This window comes from Pinus tabuliformis, chromosome 5_1 (assembly GCF_031772625.1).
Source record: "Pinus tabuliformis cultivar Carrire ecotype Pingquan chromosome 5_1, CPIR1, whole genome shotgun sequence".
Classification (NCBI taxonomy): Eukaryota; Viridiplantae; Streptophyta; class Pinopsida; order Pinales; family Pinaceae; genus Pinus; species Pinus tabuliformis.
Window position 1 is genome coordinate 694468139 of NC_142305.1, and position 19791 is coordinate 694487929.

The 19791-nt window shown below is 39.5% G+C and overlaps 2 protein-coding genes across 3 annotated transcripts in view; both read right to left on the minus strand.

The window, feature by feature from the left end:
• LOC149166842 (phenylacetaldehyde reductase-like) overlaps nucleotides 1-19791 on the minus strand; it is a 522913-nt gene that overhangs the window by 104453 nt on the left and 398669 nt on the right. The window lies entirely within an intron of this gene.
• LOC149166844 (uncharacterized) lies at nucleotides 1989-7630 on the minus strand. Its single transcript, XM_089432777.1, has 3 exons — nucleotides 3867-7630; nucleotides 3618-3759; nucleotides 1989-3489 (listed from the first exon to the last, which is right to left on the minus strand). The coding sequence occupies exons 1-3, from the start codon at nucleotides 5587-5589 to the stop codon at nucleotides 3015-3017; spliced, it is 2340 nt and encodes a 779-aa protein (XP_089288903.1). The 5' UTR covers nucleotides 5590-7630; the 3' UTR covers nucleotides 1989-3014.

Consider the following 19791-nt stretch of genomic DNA (forward strand, 5'->3'; position numbering starts at 1 on the left):
AGATACAACGATGCGTCCATCGGTACTACTATGGTCCCTAACTTCATTTCCCTGCTCATTGATCAGATGAGACATACTTCCCATGAGTCCCTGACTGCATGGGTAGGATGCCTTGACAGGAGAACTTAATCAATCTCATCCTCACAGGAGAACTAATCATCCTGCTACACAATTAACACATCATCCAGGCCTCACAGGAGAACTAGTCATTTTGCTACATAGTCGTCATGGAGAACACACCATCCAGATCTCACAGGAGAACCAATCATCCTGCTACATAGTCGTCATGGAGAACACATCATCCAGACCTCACAGGAGAACCAATCATCCTAATTCCTGCTACATAGTCGTCATGGAGAACACATCATCTAGACCTCACAAGAGAACCAATCATCTTGCTACATAGTTGCCACGGGGTGTACATGTATACCACCAGGGGATGGTGAATCATCCTGTGGTCATATGTCACTCCAAGAAGTACCCTGCACCCCCCCGAAGCTCCTAGAGATCAATACATCATACAGGACCCTCATCGGAGGGTCTTTATACAACATCAAGTTGTTCTCAGAAATTCAAGAATTTTACTTTCCCTAGGGGCTTTGTCAGAATGTCAGCGACCTGTTCATCTGTACTGATATGTTGGAGCCTTATAGCTCCCCGCTGCACCATATCTCGAATATAATGATACCTGGTATTGATATGCTTGGAGCGATCATGAAATACGGGATTCTCTGACAAACGAATCCCACTCTGGTTGTCACATAAGATCACGGTGGTATCCAATGTAAATCCAAACAGCTCACTGAAGAGCTCATGCAACCAGACTGCCTCACAAGAGGCCATGCTAGCAGCAATATATTCTGCTTCTTGATCCTCCAGGATATCGAAGCAGATCCCAAGGAGAAATAGCACCTGGAAGTGCTCTTATGGTCCTCCACATTGCCTACCCAATCAACATCAGTATATCCAAGTAGTCTCACATCTCCGACAGTGTATCTTAACCCATAAGAGATTGTGCCACGAGTATATCTCAACATATTCTTGGCACCAATCCAATGTATGTGGTGAGGTTCAACCATATGTTGAGTCAATGTGTTGACTGCAAAGCATATGTCTAAACGGGAGTTCATTAAGAACATTAATGCTCCGACGAGTTTCCGATACTCGGTAGCATTTCATAAAACAGGTCTAGCAGCACTACCACTTAACTTCTTGAAGTCAAGCTCCATCGGGGTAGTTACAGGCTTGCAGTCTACCATACCAAATCTTTCCAATATCTTCACCACATATTTTCCTTGAGATAGGAAAATTTCCCCTGGCTTCTGCCATACTTCAAGTCTAAGGAAATAGTGCATTGTTCCTAGGTCCATTTCAAATTCAGAAGCCAACTCCCTCTTACATTTGTGAATGAGAGGGTCTGCACCTATTAGAAAGAGGTCATCCACATACAACACCAATATGAGAGGTTTGTCACCTTCAACCTTAAAGTAAAGGTTAGGATCGGCTTCACTCCTAGTGAATCCCAGCTTCATCAAGTAGCTATCGATCCTCTCATACCATGCTCGGGGTGCTTGCTTCAATCCATAGAGAGCCTTCTTCAACCTGCATACATGACATTTTCGATCATAAATCTCAAATCCTTCGGGTTGCTCCACGTAGACCTCTTCTTTGATCGAACCATGCAAGAATGCGGTCTTGACATCCATCTGATGTAGGTTCCATCCTTGTGAAGCCGTAAGGGCTATGATCGAGCGGATGGTCATATATCTGGCAACAAGTGCAAATATCTCATCATAGTCTATACCAGTGTTGATAATATCGGTATCGGGAAAATATCGGCGAGGGTCCGGAAAATATCTTATCGGAAATATCGGCGAAAATATCGGCAAAATATCGGCAAATATCGGCAAGCATAAAAAATGCATAATATATTCATTTTTTTTCAGATTTCTAAACATATAAAGCAATAACAACATGAACTAAACACATTGGCACATAAATATGAAGAAAACACTGATATATATGATGTCAAATAGAAATGATACATCAAACTTCAAAGGCGATACCAAATCCTGCTGATCCCTGATAGTGATAAATTGATAATTGTCCAATCAAGGACTCAAACAAAAATTAAAATAGCATCACACATCCTGTTGATCCCTGATAGTGATAATTGTCCAATCAAGGACTCAAACAAAACAACATCACATATATAAAACTTTAAAAGTATTTCATCATCATGAGTTATAAACTTATATGTAGCAAAAGTTGCAAAACAAATAAAACTAGCAGCTATCTATCTGAGACCATTGGCCTCTCCCTAGCAGCTTTCTTTCTGTCTTGTTCAGCAATTGCTTCACGAGCTTTTTGTATAACCTCTGCACTAGAAACCATACAAGGCATGACATCTGCATCATATGCAGAGAGTTTAGCCAGATGGTATTTCAATCGTGTAATCCCTCCTGACATCTTGGTCCCACACAAGTTGCATGATATATATGCTTGATTTGCCCCACCAACAGCCTCCCCATACTCCCAAAATGGGTCCAAAGCTTTTGGCATATTTGACATTTGTAGACTTGTAGTGAACTAATTCAAACCTAGGGCACAAAAAAAACAAAAAATTGGCATTAAATGAGTATAACTATACAGTGCCCAGCAAACACTCAAGAAACTATTTTAATTTTTAAAGCAACATCTTCATGTTCAGAATTTAAACAACAAAAGCAAGCATAAAAAATGCATAATATATTCATTTTTTTCAGATTTTTAAACATATAAAGCAATAACAACATGAAATAAACACATTGGCACATAAATATGAAGAAAACACTGATATATATGATGTCAAATAGAAATGATATATCAAAGGCGATACCAAATCGTGCTAATCCCTGATAATTGTCCATTCAAGGACTCAAATGTGGAGAACCAATACAAAATAACATCACATATAATAATAAAAGTATCTCATCATCATGAGTTACATGTAGCATAACAAATAAAACTAGAAGCTATCTATCTACTGAGTACTGCCCTCTCCCCCTTTTACGGGAAAACATGATGGGTTGTTTGTCAGGCCTGCCCCTAGTAGTAGAAGGCCCTGACACTGCCTCTGCACCTAATGTCAAATAATGAGTGATAGGCATGGAGCTATGCTCTCCTATATCTATAGCAGATGGTGTTGATGCTGATGCTCCCGCAGTGTCCTCCTCCAGCTCCTCCTCTAAGTGCTGCTGCTCCTCTGACTCCGAGTCCTCCTCTTGCTGCCCCTGCTCTAATGGATCATCTGCCACTGGCTCCTCCGGTTCCAACCATGAAGGTGACTCCTCCAATATGGGCTCCTGAGACTCCACCCTCCACGGAGACAATACATCAATATTGTCTAAGGAAATGGCATCTGGATCCACTGGTGATTCTATTTGCCTCACTCGAAGTCGGATGTTGTAATGCACATACACCAAATCGTTGAGGCGTGCGAACTCCAACCTGTAAGAGTGTCAAAAAAAGTAATGAGTCTTGACTCTTGACTCTTGACACTTGAAGGTCATAAATTAAAAATTAAAAATTACAATAAGTGTAATTGCTCAACTGAAGGCTTGAGTTCAAAGTTATACCTGTTGCGCTTTTTGGCGTGTATTTTCTCAAATACACTCCAATTGCGCTCACACCCTGAAGAGCTACATGTTTGACTCAAGATTCGTATAGCCAAATTTTGCAAATTTGGTACCCTTGCACCATAGCTTCGCCACCAAAGATCTACAACAAAATAATGAAATAAAAAATTCAAAAACTTAAAAGTTAAAAGTTAAAACATAATTAAATTCAAATTTCTAATTTCTAATGAGTGATGACTTGTCACTTACGTGGCATGAAGAGGGCCCTTCCCTTAATGGCATCATCAAAGCCAAATAGGCCAACACAATCCTGATAACTATGTATCTCGCGCATGATTTTGCAACGAAGCTCAGAATCAGGTACCATCCTCTCAATACAGGAATGGAGCCCTTCCATCACCTCGCCATCAAAACGAAAATTGCATTTGTATGCAAATGCAGGGTTGAGGAAGAGTGCTGCTGCATGAATGGGTCGATGAAGCATCCCTGTCCACCGATTATCGATCACATCCCATAACATCATCTGCCTATTAAGGCCAGCAGAACCCTTGTCTGCATAATAGGAACGAATGGCCTCCTTGGCCCTATCCATGCCCTCATACAAATAAGGCATTGCAGGCTTCTCTCCATCCACCAATCTAAGAACCTTTACTATAGGTTCGCTAACTGCACATGCTTCTTGTACTCCACGCCAAAATGTCTCAGAGTACACCATTTTTTCAATGGCTCTCCCATCAGGTCTCCTGCTGTATCTACAACCACGCCAATCATCAGACACAAACATTTGCTTCAACTCGAACTGACATCGAAGCAAAGACTGGAGAGTAATAAAGGTTGTGGCAAAACGTGTGATGGCAGGACGCCGCAACTCCTTGTTTTTAGTGTACCTCCTCATAAGGCTAAGAACAAAAGCATGGTTATAAATAAACTTGGGGATGCTCCTAGCCATATCAAGTGCCTCCTTGATGAAGGAGAGTTTCCCCATATCCTCAAGCAACAAATCAAGACAATGCGCTGCACATGGAGTCCAGAACAATGTGGGATGCCTCTCCATAAGCATTCTGCCGGCAGACACATAATTAGCTGCATTGTCTGTTACGACTTGCACCACATTCTGCACACCAATCTCCTGAATGAACCCATCTAACAACTCACATATCGTTGCTGCATCTTTGATATGTTCTGATGCATCCAACGATTTAATAAACATGCTACCTTTAGGACAATGTACCAAGAAATTTAGAAGGGTCCTACCCTTCCTATCTGTCCAACCATCAGACATCACTGTGCATCCAGTGACTTCCCATGTCCGTTTCAACTCCGCCAATCTAGAGTTGATGTCCTCTTTTTCTGCTTGAAGAATTGGCCCCCGCAACTCCTCATATGTGGCACTTTTGTACCCTGGGCCCACAACAGCAATAGCATCACACATTGGTTGCCAAAATGGATTGGTTTTTGTGATGCTGAGAGGTAAGTCGCTCCAATAAATACACCTCCCCATGACTCTATCTGCTTCTTCCTTCTCCTTTTTTTTATAAAGCGATTTTATGCCAGGTTGTGCTCCAGCTCCTGTTCGTGGAACAAAAAATGATGACCTCGCATTCACACTAGCATGTGATGGTGTGCCAGTTGTGGAGCCCCTCCCACTAGCGCCAGTAGGGCCACTACCCTGAACATCAAAATCATGAGAAGATATCCCAAGGGATCTACCTGCACGTTCAGCTTTGTTTCTTTCCACCTCTTCCTTCTTTCTGTCCTTTTCTTCAATTGCCTCAAGAGCTTTTCGTATAAGCTCCGGACTAGAAACTCTACAAATGCCAACATCATGTCCAGGGAGTCTAGCAAGATGGTATTTCAGTCGTGTAACCCCACCTGTCATCTTGTCCCCACACAATTTGCATGAAAGATATGCACGATTTGTCCCACCATCAGGGATCCCATACTCCCAAAATGGGTCCAAGTTTTTTGGCATATTTGTATTTTTGTATTGCTGTTAGCCGCTAACTCAAAAGGAAACCTACAGCACCAAAACAAATTTGGAATTAGTAACTTAATAACTTATTAAGTAATATATAACCCTTGTTTTTTTAATATATAAATTTATAAAATTATGAAGAAAAGCTCTGACAGCAATCAAAAACTTAAAAACTTATATTTATCTAAGATCTAAAAGAAATTAGGGGGAGTTGTTCCATCAAAGTCACTTGGCAGTTTCATCCAATCCTAATTACATAGTCGATGATGGGAGGACTTTCCCTCGATAGGAGACTTGGTGTATGGCTTATGACATAACCAACTATTGTTTTCTCACTACTAAATCAACATCCCATTGGCAAGTAAACCTATATAGGAATTCCCCTTTGTCCTTTCTCATTTTTAGTGGACTGTAAAGTAGCAGGGCACCATAACTCCTATCAAATTTTGGGAAAAGTATTTTAGCGAAGTTGGCACAATGGATATGTCTTACAATAATAGTTGCATCCAATATTTTCAACACAGTTGAATCAATTTGACAAACAAGACCATGGACAAAGAAAAGAAATCAACATAAATTTTGGGCCAATAAGTGTATATCTCTGTATTAATGAGTAGAAATAGGTGGCTGGACTCAGATTTTATTTTCTTTCGCATCCATAAATAGGGAGAACACTATTGGTAATTTGGTAGCACATTATCAAATTCAGAGAACTGTTTGGACTCTAGAGTCTATACAACAGGTATGTAAGTTTGTTGTATGTGGTTGAGAGCTAAAGATATATCCCAATTGATTAAATTTTTTGATCTAATGTACTTTCCCTTCAATGAATGTTGTTCTCTTTTTAACTCTATTTACATATTGCTACAATTCAAACCCAAGTGAACTGTGATACACAGAGAGAAGGGCTTTTGCTGTCCCAATTGTACCATGTATAAACTTTGGGCTAATAAGCAGTTATATAGTTGAGTGTTCTGTAGCTTGAGAAGAAAGTCGCAAGTGATCAATCCGTCACACTAAGTCTCCACACAGTCCTATCATTGATCCCTCAAGCAACTGGATTAATCAAGAATCAAGATACACACACCTAATTGGTCTATCCAAAAGGCCGAGCTCTACCTTGAAGTATTTCGAATCTTGTTGTTCCAGATTTAAGAATTGATCATTTACCTTCAGTTGACAATATCCTGGACTGTGACATCCTGGAGCAGTTTACTTCAACGAATCTCAAACAATAAAGGCACATTTGTTTTGAGGATCTGTCAATATTACTCCAGCGTTATCAACAACATTTCATCTCTTCAGGCATAAGATTGTTTTTCATCAAGGTAAGCCTTATTTGGCATATATATATATATATATTATTTTGGATTTGTCTTGTGTCCTTTGTTGCAGGTAGAAGAGAATCTATTACGGTAAAAAACTGGTGTCACTTCACTGTGATTGGGATCCGACTTTAGTTTCAGAAATTCAGAAGGTAGACAGTAAATTGAATTATTACACTTCTTTGCTTGAAATTCTTAGATGTTCTGTGTAGACAATACTGCCGATGTGACAGAGAACATCTCCATTGAATCAGGGATGAATTATTATGTTGCGTCCTGCTTAGAAGAATGCCCTAAGGAGGGCTGAAGTGCCAAGGCTGCTTCATATCTGTCAAGTTTACCCAACCGGAACCATAAGGAGCCAATAAACCTTTCGCTGCTCCTTGAATATTACAGGATTGGTGATAAATAGAACAAGCATTGCATACATAGAACAAGCATTGCATTTATAGCAACATACATTTCTGAGGCAAAGAAAGAATGACGTGCATAGTAGCATACCTGTAGGCTGGCTGCTGTAAACCCTCCGCAAACCCTCAGCACTCTATTCGCACTCGCAGCGTCCCACTCTCCAGCTCACGAAACGGAAAATCAAATGACGCAACACAAACCTAATTTATAAACTATGCCGGCGATATTAACCATCGTCGCGCGATTTTTATAGAAATATCGCCGAAATCTCGGATTTCTCGCGAGATTTCCGAGATGAGAAAATATCGCGATTTTTTCTCCCCGAAATTTCGTTTTTATCAAAATCTCGCGCTATTTACGAATATCGCCGAAAAATCGGCGATATTATCATCACTGGTCTATACCTTCCTTCTAGGAGAAACCACGAGCAACAAAACGAGCCTTATACTTTTCCGTACTTCCATATGCTGCATGCTTTATCTTGTAAAGCCATTTTGAAGTGACAATTGTCTTGTCCTAGGGTCTGGGAACTACTTCCTAGACATCATTCTTCATAATAGACTCATATTCTTCGGTCATAGCATCCTTCCATACTTGATGCTTGACGGAATCTAAGAATGATGAAGGCTTATTTTGTATGATCGTGCTCATGATGGTCAGGTATCCCTGATACCTGCTAGGTTTCTACTTTCACCGAAGGTTCCTCGGGGTGCAGCATGTCCTTCAGCGTCATCAAGTAGCCCCTTAAGCCATGAAGGCCTCTTCCTAGAAGAGGAAGGCTTAGGTGGATAAATAGGATCCATGGGTTCCTCCACATCAAGCATTGTTACATCATCTACCCATAGAAACTTCGAAAGTCTTTGATCATGGAGCATGGCACGGACAGCTTCCACAATCGTACGGTTCTTTCTTTCTGCCACACCATTCTGCTCAGGAGTATGTGGTGTAGTAGTCTCCCTCTTAATGCCAGCCTCAGATATGCCTGAGTGAACCAACTGTAATATGTCAGAGGTCTTGCTTTGGCTTGAGAGGAATAGTCCCCTTTTTAGCTTTCCTTCGGCACATCCTGGACATATACCTTCTTTCTCTACTCAGAATTCGGGCATCCCCGTCACCATTTGTCTTACATCGGGTAGAGCTTTATAATGAAGGTGGGCAAACCTCCGATGCCAAATTTCGGACTGAAGAGATGTGTCATAAGACATGACACCTAGCAAACTTCCACTAACTTGATATAATGAATCAACACGAAACCCAAGAGTAAAGGCATCTTTAACGTTATTTTTCCATATACATACCTTGCCATCGCTGAAGGTTACCTTGTAGCCTTTTTCTTCCATTACTGAGATGGACACCAGGTTCTTTTTGAGGTCAAGTGCATTTAATACATCCTGGAATTTCTAGCCTTCTAGAATGGTTGTCCTCTTCCTTGATTCCTAGCACTCCTCTTACCTTTGCTATTGAATTTGTCATTCCTTTGATTGCCATCAGAGGGATTTTGATCATCGTCCCGAAGTGAATCCTTTCTATTAGGGAACTCCCTTGCATAGTGACCTGCTTTATCGTAGATGTAACATCATCCTTTTCTTCCACCCTTAGGTCCAGCGTTTCTTTTTGATTTAGTCCCAGAATTATTTCTTTGCTTAGCATGAGAAGAAAAGGTAGCAGGGGGACCTTTAGGCATGGGCATTTTTTGCTCTTCTACCCTTGTTTCTTCTTGGATGCATCTAGCCATTAATTCCTCGAAACCAGGAATTACATTATTGTTCAGAAGAGTAGCCCTGAACACGTACCATTCAAATGGTAATCCTCCAAGAGTCGTGAGTGCCATTTCCCTATCAATAATAGTCTCCCCAATAGATAGGAGATTGTTCCTAATCTCGGTGATTCTTAAGAAGTATGCTGGCATACTCTCATCTTTGCCCTTCTTAATTTCCTTCAGCTTATTTCTAAGAAACAAAACTTGATTTGCATCATTAAGTTTAAATAAACTCACCAGTCTATTGTAGATTTCCTTGGAGGTGTTTAGGTCGGAGATGTAGGCCACCAAGTGCTTGTCAATAGAGTCTCAGATGATCTTCTTTGCTTTGACTTCTCCAGTTTTCCATTTGTTCCTGGCAACAGTGGATGCATTTGATGGAGGCTCAACAATATTGCCTCTCACATAGTCCAACACTCCTAGATCTTCTAGAGTTGGATCGATAGACATCTTTCATCCGTGATAATCAGCTTTCTCACGGAGCTTGTCCTCGGCAGGAAAGAGTGATGAGGACCCCATAGTTCTTTTAGGATATCCTTGCCAATCTTCTCTTCGGTGATTGCTCTTGCTCTTGCTCGGGCTTTGTCTTCACCTCAGCTCTGATACCATGTTAAGTTATGATATGTTCTACGCTTAGAGTAATTTACTTTTCTTTCTTATTATTATTCATAGATTAGCAATCACATGTGCATAAGTAAAGTGTAGATAGAACATTAAACGATCAACAGAAAACAAGCCAAGACAAGAGACACAAGATGTGGCGGCTAGCCACGGACAAACCCCACAATGTGTGGGGAAACCCTCTGATCAAATCTTCTTTTATCTTCAATAATTCAGCAGAGAGAAATAGTACAATAAATCTAATTTATATCAGTAGTAGCAAACCCTAGATCAGCAGCATCAGCATTAGTGGCTTCATCATCAAAACTAGGGCAGTCGATATCTTGCAAACTGACCGTCAGATCGGCTTGATTCCACCACCAAAAAATGTGGCCTTCAGAGGAGGTCCAGATGGACCTACAATGTAGTTCAGAGGAGGAGATCAAACGGTCAACGTTGGTCAATCTTTGGATCTACAGTTGCAGCTTCAGGTTCCGCAACTTCCTTCCACATGTGTGGGAGAGAGTCTCTTTTATGCGCAGTAGAGAAGAGCCTCTTTTCTGTGCAGGAGAGAGAGAGAGATGTGATGAGATGAGTGAGTACAAATGAGGAAAAGTCCTCCTGTATTTATACACAACTATTGATGTTTAAATAGATGCGACTGTTGGGCTTCTGAGCCTACATGAGTGTAGGTCGGCTTGATAATAATTCCATAATCAAAATAAGTTCATATCTCCATAAATACTTATCGGAATCGGATGATCTTTAGATCAATCCTACACCTCTCGACGAGCGGAATCTAATAAAAATATTATCAGCCATGAATAAGATGACCCACATGAAGTTTGGCCCTAATTTCCAATTCTAACACACGTCGATCAAGCGCTGTCCCTTTTGCGAAAAAGGGGGTGTACTGCTATGGGTCGTTAACACGTAGAGGTCAACAGGGCGATTTACTATTTTCCGAGATTAAGAATGAATGCAATTAGTTATTTAATTAGAAGTGACTTAAATAAATTAAAAAGTCACTTACGATGAAGTCAAGGGGGAGCTTCTAGAATAATAATAAATTAATAACATAAAATACTTGTATAAGAACAAAGATCCTTTGGTGTAGATTGGAGAATTTAGTTATCTGCTATAGTAGCTCCAAAACAAAAACCCTCAGGTGATTTAGCAAGAGTGGGCGAGAACCCATCTCTCCCCTTGGTGAATTCATCCAGAATTCACAGGTGCACTTATTGATTCTCCAGTCAGTTTTGAAGGGTCGATGCCACATTGGAGTAGATTTTTGGAGGCCAATTTATTCATCTCGGCTATGTCCCTGTAATCTCATATTCAGTAATTAAATAAAGTTGAGTTTTTCTTATGAGTTTGCAGCATTTCTGGTTTTCATATTGCAAATGTATTTTATTTTTGTTGCAATTTCATGGTCCTTTTTCTACAATTGCTTGGGGAAATTTATGGTAGAAATTTTTAAGAAATTTTCCGAGAAATTTAGGCAAAATTATAATCGGGGATATTACAGTGGTATTAGAACTAGTTTTCCTGCCAACCTGAGGGTTTTTTAACGCATATGAATTTTCCTGGCCAACTTCTAGGCAAGGTTGAATTTTTCTTGGAAGAAGAGTTTTCATAATTATTTGTGGCAACCGAAATTTTATGCAAGGCCAATCTTAATTTTATTGAAGCCAAGTTGATAATTTTGTTGGAGGACAAGGAACAAGTCACTATAGCTAGAAAGTGTTTGTTTTATGTGGTCATTTTGAGGAGCGAGTCTCTATTGCGAAGGCCAAATTCATAATTCTAAAGAAGGTTGAGTTGCACTACTAGAGGGACCAAATTGCCAAGAGACCGAGCCATTTTCTTCAGAGGCCAAATTTGCAGCCTTATCAAGGAGGTCAAATGCATTTAATTGCAGAAGGTCGAATTCACTTTATTGTTGAGCAAGATCCTTTTGAGGACAAGTCTATTGCTGAAGATATCAAGTTGCTTATCTACAAGGTAACCAAGTTGCTTGGAAGGTCGAATATCCCTGTGCATACAAGAGTTGACTTTTTTGGTAAAGCGTATTGTTTGCCAAGTGTATTAATTAGTTGAGAGTATTGTATCGATTCCATATATAGGTCGAGCTACTTTGTTGCAGATTAGGGTGTGTATGCAGAGCAATTTGTATTTGAGCTATATGTATTAGAGCACAGGACGTTATACACGCAAGTAGAAGATCAAAGTTTGGCTTTTTGCGTATGGGACAGAGACATTGTAGAAGCCCCCAAGTGTGATTTACAGATTAAGAGACAATGTGAATCAAAGAGTTGTGCGTCCTTAGTGCAACATTAAAACAAAACTAAAGTGTTGGATCAAGAATGTTGTCGAGTATTATTGGCAATGAGTTTGAGACTTGCATTGAGACAAAGTATGACCATTGAAGTATCTTCCTACATGATTGTGTTTGCAAATGCATATAGTGTTCTGGTGCAAGGGATGAATTCGTTGAACAATCTGATCTAGCCTAAAGCATAGCTCGATTAATGTTCAATCAAATGAGTGCGCACCTATGGAACACAAATCAGTCGAATCTTGCAAGGAGGCTGAGAGTATCTAATATACGTGAAGATCAATTGTTGAAGGAAGCTAGTTGAAAAAGGTGTGGCTATGCATGCATATTTCCACGCGATAGATCAAGCTGCATGAATGTTTGGATGCTTGCGATATTGACATATGCACCCTGTGTGTGTTTATAACCTGAAGCAATATTCCTGACGCGCACGAAGGTGATTCAGAGATGCCAATGCGATTGTTGCCTGTAGAAATTGATTAAGAAATGCAATGGTGTGTGTAATCAACGTGTTTGTATAATCAATGTGCTTGTATGATCCCCGCAAGGAAACAAGGTGACATGTGTGACTAGCTAAGTTCAATAGTTATGCTACTAGATTCCAATAGTTGGTGCATGAAAGAGCAGTGACTGTGCGATTAGCTGTGGAATGTTGGATGGTGGTTGGCAGCTTGAAATGCAATGTTGGCCACTCCTGTGTAAATATCTAGTTCATTGGAAGCTCCAAGATTTGGTTGCAATGCAGATTGGGTCAATAACATGAATATGACAAGTGCCTATACTCCTGTGCGATGAGAATGTGACTCCCTTGTATGGTGCAGTGATTTTTTCTCATGGTGAGCAAGGTACGTTGAGCAAGGACAACCTTGGTAAAGGTCTTATTTGGAGTACTTCGTCTATATCCAATTGGCATCCATTTTCCAGACCTAAGCAATGAACCAACAGAGATAATTGTTGTAACAAATTGTCGACAATATGAGTGTGCATCATATGGATAATTCTCTCTTTCATTATATGCAAGGGACACTACAATTATATAGTTTATCGACCTACAACTAATCTGCTACTAGAGATTGAGTTGCAAAGATATCATTATTGCTAGGGTTATGATGGAGTTAGGGTTTGTGAGAAAGTTGTTGCCACTATATCGTGTATTGCTGCCTGTGACTGAGAATTGACTATTTGGTTGTTGACATTGGTCTATCATTATGAATATATGTTGCAAAATGACTAGGTTTGCATGTCGATGTCGCAACCTTGTATCATATGGGTGAGTGATTGTATTAGTATGCTATAGAAGCCCTACATTGTTATGCGCACAATATAGCCATAGTGTTGATATTATATTATCTTAGTATGGGTATGTATCAAAAGATTATATTGGTTATTGATGCCATGTAAGCTACTAGTAAATATGAGAGGCCTATGTATTGAGTCAGTTGGTCATATTATTGTGATATTTCTATACTTTTGTTGCGTTGTCAGTCAAAGGCTTGTCATCCTTGGGCTAAAACTATGGAGAAACTCACAGAACTCCTAAATGAATTGAAAAGATTGAACAGTACAAACTTCAAAGGTTAGTTCCTTGAACCACCATGCATCATTAGACCAAAAACCCACGCAGATCAATAGGCCTTTCTCAAGAGGGGTCCATGCCATTCTTCAACAAGAGCAACCGGAAATCAGACACAAAATCTTTGCACTTGGGATAAATTTAAAACACGTGAGGGTCACAGCGAAAGCCCTTCACAAATTGGATGAGCTAGAATCGCTCCTTTCCAAGGTAGGCCAGTTAGAGGGGAGGATGCTAAGTTGGGCTTTAAAACTAGCCATGCTTTCCCTAATACAACACAAGTTCTTGGAGTACCCTTGTGAATGGATCAAACTTCTAGTAGCATCCTGTCTCAATAACATCACAAGGCTGACCACACCTATAACCCCTTACAACGATGATATTATGAGGGGAGTTTTCATATTGATAGTAGAGACCTTTCGAGACTTGGATAACACTGTGGGTCCTACCTTTGGGAAAAATCTTGATATTTTAGAAGTCATGGCCATGATCAGATCATATGGCCGCATGTTTGATCTAGAGTGTGATGACTTGATACTTCAAATGTTCCAATGCTTCTTCAACATTAAGAAACATCATCCTGACACAGTCAAAACACACATGTAGTCCATCTTGTCTTCAGTTATGGGAGACCGTGATGCCATCTGCAAGAAGTTGCAGTCTAAGTTGTTGGCCATTTGGAGAAAAGAACAAACGGTCTCACCCATTGCTTATGAACTAGCGGAAAAGTTGGTTGAACATAACATTAAGTTGTTCAAAGGACAGTTGACCAAGGAGTATTTGTTCAGGATTTGTGGACCATGTAGTAAGAATGAGTTAAGGAGGAGAGGTCTTTGCTTCATCTGCAAGGAACCTTGGGGGCCTAACCACTAATGTTTCGATGACATCGAGGAGATGACAGAGGTAGATGAGGAAGAGATTCCTTTTGATTTTTCGGATGAGGATTCTTCTTTTATAGTTGAGTTCATGGGATCGTACGAGAGTACCTCTGAGGAGAATGAGCAGTGATTTGGGTTTGTTGACCACAACCCGGGTATGCATCCATGTGTGATAGAGGAGTATGATGAGCAATAGATTGGCCCCTTAAGGGAAGAAAATCAAGGAGCATAATTGAGAGATAAGTGATTGATGATTCAACATGGAGAGCACACAAAGGAGCATGACTCACTAAGGAGGATGATAGGCACAATGTGCATGATGAGCCATTATGGAGAACCGGTTCGAGGCTCATACTGAGGCCATGATGAAGGAGGATGAGAAACCATCTTTTGGATTGGCCATTGACGAGAAACAAACAAATGCACATACAACTAGCAGAGTTGCAGTACTTTCAGGCAATAGCCCTCTCGAAGAGTACATAGACAGGGTTGCAACACGGTTTGCCCACTTGTGTCCATTATAGAGAGAGAGGCAGGGTCTTCTAGGTGGAGCTTATTGATTGACCGGGCAGAGCTTGTTAATTTTCCACTATTCTATGCTAGCGCAATCACTTACCCAATTCTTTCTTCAATTAGCAATCACTTTTAAATAGATTTAATCTTCCAATAACAATGAGAAATTGTAGATAGAACAGTAAATCCAAAGCACAAAAGAAGACAGCCAAGAGCAATAACAAGAGACATAAGATTTGGTCAAAGACTAGGGAAAAACCCCACAAGGGGGAAAACCCTTTCAAAATTCTTCTTCTATTAGATTGTCATCAAATGTTCAACAGAGAGATACAATGTTCCAATTCATCAACAAAGATTCAAAGTCAAATCTTTGACACTTCCAACAATCAAATAACCAATATCCAATAATGAGCTTCAAAGTCAAATTAGGTCAACTAGTCAACTTTGTAATTTTTGTCAAAGTCAACAGTAGTCAACAACAACAAATGATGCCCTAACTAGCCCATAAGTCAATGGTCAAACCTTAGTCAAAACAGTCCCAAAAAGGCTCAGTCAAAGGAGGTAGAATGTTGCAGTCAAACTTCAGTGAACAAGCCTGCAGTCAACCCAAGTCAAAGTGCCCAAAAAAATTCAATTCCTTCACCAGAGAATTTGGCCTCCAAAAATCAGAATTTTCCAAGTCAAAGCAAGTCAAACTTGGTCAATGGCTGCCCAAACAAAAGTCAATGCAAAAAAATTAGAATTAGCCTTCTTCCCTTCGCACGTGTGAACTCAGACTCCTTGCTTCAGAGCTGTGCAAACCAATCAAGAGAGGAGAGAGAGGAGATGTGCTGATGTGATGTCCAAATGAGGTGACTTTGATGTGTATTTATATGTGATTTTGGAGACCCAATTTTGTCCTTAGGCCAACCTGAACTTTTGTGTACTTGTGGGTTTTCCATTAAAAATTATATTTTTCCTTGACCAAATTAAATTCTTCCAAGGGCAAAGAGGGTCTTCTTTGGATGAGGAAGGTTGTCCAAAGGAGGGAATTTGTCCCTGAGCTGCCAAATTAACAAACTTGCATGAATTGAGCACGATGCAATATAATGAACTTGTTCCATATGCAAGTACCCACACATTTGATCCTTCCCACATAATGGATTGGCAAGAGATCATGAGTTGGTATCCTATTGATGGGGTGATATTCTTAGTCAGGGGCATAGTACAACAGGGGCTCTTAGATGTGAGGGTTATTGCATGTCAAGGTTGTGGGGGAGCGCCCCCCCCCCCAAAAAAAAACCAAATCCACTCCCGGGAGATATAATAATAGTAAATAAATAAATTTTCTCCCTAGCTTTTTCACAATTCTTTTCACAAAGATGTTCCAACACAATTTTTTTTAATGAAACGAGCTTTTGAATAGGGCGGCCAAATATTCAAACCTATGGCCCTAGTATTGATATGCAATTCATGGTAATATTAAATTCTTAAAGTATAAGTGTCATTCTCCTTTATCTTTCATTTTTATCTTATACTTAAATTTTTAACATTACCATGAAATGACTCAGGATGTTTGAGAGTGGTTTCAACCTCATTGGATTTCATATGGAGAGAATAGAATTTTAGATCTCACTCAAAATCCAGCAAACTTATCAGTTTTTCAGGATTTCAGGATTGGATGGATTGTGATGTTTCCATTGGATTTTGTTATGTACTAGGGGGTATGGAACTCGTATTTAATCAAGAGCACTAAGCCCTCTATATACCTTGATGTTAGTGACATTGGTTGTTGAACTCCTCTATCATGACCCTACTAAAAATGTACCCATCACTCAAACAAAATCTTGAATTGACATGCTACTTTTTTCCTATCTTTTGTTAATTGCTTAGAGAGTGACATTAATGACAAAGATCCCAAGATAAGCAATTATTTTGATGATATGTAGGTATTTGTTGCAACGTGATTTTTTTTTATGCTAGAGGCCATCTAGAGCCTATTTGTTGATGTATTTTCAGTTCATAGATGGATTGCACTTGATGTTGTTTTGGTTATGTGCACCCTTACATGCTATATAAATGAGAACTTGTAACTTGTGGACATGTGGTTGATGAAGATTATAACTTCTAGATGATTGATCTTATATGGTTTAATCCATGTTTTTATGTTTTTTATATCTAATTCATCATTATACATGTTTTTTTTTTACATATATGCATCAAAATATATAAAAATACATATTATATAAAAATTCACTCCTGACCTGGGAGCTTTTGAATATGTCGCTCCACACTCTCACTTCCCGCTTCCGCGCCCGCTCCCAAGTGACCTTGCTGCATGTTTCAGTGGGCAGTGGGATGTAGGCCGACAATTCATCAGCGTTCCACTAGTGCTATCCCAACATCAACAGAGTGCAGTTGACCTCAATCTATGCCAGGGGTTGGATTGGAGAGAGGTGATGAGTTGGTATTCTCTTGGGAGAGCAACATCTACAGCCAGAGATGGAGCTGAGGCAGAGCCATGGGGTATGGGTGATGATCACTGACCATGGTAGCTTTGGGATCCAAGTGGATCCATTAATGGCAGATTGAGTTAATGGCTTGTTTGGGATCCAAGTATCAGGAACTCATTCATTTTGGTCTAGCACAAAGACATGATGTGACCTAGTGGTTTGTATGGGATCCTGATATCAGTGTGTAGATGCCTATGCGATGGACGGATATGTATTGCTTGAGGGCAGGAAATCTTGAGGCAGGAAGACTTGTAATGTCTCCAATTTCAATTTCCTCTATAGTACAACCAAGATGGATTTTCATGGTATGGGATGGCTAGGTTACAGGAGCAAGATTACATCGTCAAGAGTCCTGAAAGGGTTTTGAGGAGTTTTTATGGGATTCGATGGCATTCACTTGGCATATTCATCATCATGAAGAGTTCTAAACAACTTGTTTTTGGTTTCGTTGTTTTCTGATAATTCCCATAAAACAAGGTTATTATTCAGCATAACTTAATTAATCACATTTAAGGTGGCATTCCGAGAGGAATATTTGATAAAACACCTTAGTGTAATAGCTCATTGGAACCGCAATGAGAAAATCTAGAGAATGGGATGCTGAGAAGTGACTTCTAGTGGCCAAAGAGACTATGCTGGGAGATTTAGCGTTTTCCCAAATTAAAAATGACTTTAATTAATCATTTAATTAAAAGGGTAAAATATTAATTAAGGGGAAAAGCCAAAAGTGACTTAAATAAATTAAAAAATCACTTAAGTTGAAGTCAAGGGGGAGCTTCTAGAACAATAATAAAATAACAAAATAAAATACTTTTAGAAGAATGGAGATCTATCTATTAGGCCTTTAAAAGGAGGAGGAGGAGATCATTTGAGGACATCTTGATCTTGAGTATTTGTCTTTGGTGTAGAGTGGAGAATTTAGTTCTCTACCATAGTAGCTCCAGGATGAAAACACTCAGGTGATTTAGCGAGAGTGGGTGAGAACCCATCTCGCCCCTTGGTGAATTCATCCAGAATTCACAGGTGCACTTATTGATTCTGCAGTCAATTTTGAAGCGTCGGTGCCACATTGGAGCATATTTTTGGAGGCCAATTTATTCATCTTGACTATGTCTATGTAATCTCATTTTCAGTAATTAAATATAGTTGAGTTTTTCTTATGAGTTTGCAGAATTTCTGGTTTTCATATTGCAAATATATTTTATTTTTCCCGTAATTTCATGGTTCCTATTCTACAATTGCTTGGAGAAATTTATGGTAGAAATTTTAAAGCAATTTCTCGAGAAATTTAGGCAAAATTATAATCGGGGATATTACAATTTTCCCTTTCAACAAACTTATTTTTCTTTTCACCAACATGATGTTGTAACAAGAAATTGAGCTCAAGCTATGCAACTATATGGAAGGCTCTGTGGAAGAGGGATCTGCAGGGTCAAATGACGAGATAATCTCTTGTGAATTCCCATTTGTGTTTTGAACAGATTCATAATGAGTCTTCCATAAAACCTGAACAATATTTAAGGGGTACAACTATTGCAAATAATACAAAGCCAAGCTCCCTTGATCCACTACTTCATAGGGTACAGAGTCCATCTCAAAATGCTCTTCCATTTGGAAGTTTGAGTATAATGGAATGATTCTGTCTGGAGCAACATCTTCCAAGGAAGGGGAAATTAGAGAGGAAGTTTTTGAAGAATGAGCGCAATACATTTATATATTTTGGATGTTGAAACATTGGCTTGTTTAATGGGTCAACCTTTTTTTTCGTTGACTTGGCTAACCTAACACACAAATTAGAATGAATCGGTTCAAATGTATATGACCTAGGGCCTACCTATTTGGGCCCTAATAACATTGTATATTTGAGGAGCTGACCCATTTTTGAGGTTTTGTTGGCGAGTTTAGACATTTAGCATTTGTTTTGAAGGTCTATTTGTCCATCCTTGAAGAGCCTTTGGAGGCTAGATATGGAAACTTGGAGCCCTTATTTGCCATCTTATGGAGGTTCATTTCTTGTAGGGTTGGTTTATAACTTTATTGTACATGTGGCTTGAACGACCCTTTCTATTTTTATTTTAGATTAAATAATTAGAGAATGGAGCCTTTTGAAAGATTAGGGGCTTTTAGCTAAAAAATCAATATTTTAATCTAAAGAAAGTTGAGCATCACATATATAAAAAGATGCACTTCCTCATTATTTTCTCATAGTTAGATTGAGGGAGAACTCCCTTAGCAATTTTTGAGATTTTGTTGGAGTTCTTTTATCTTGGATTTGGTGCTATGGATAGAAGACTAATGTGCCTCATTGAA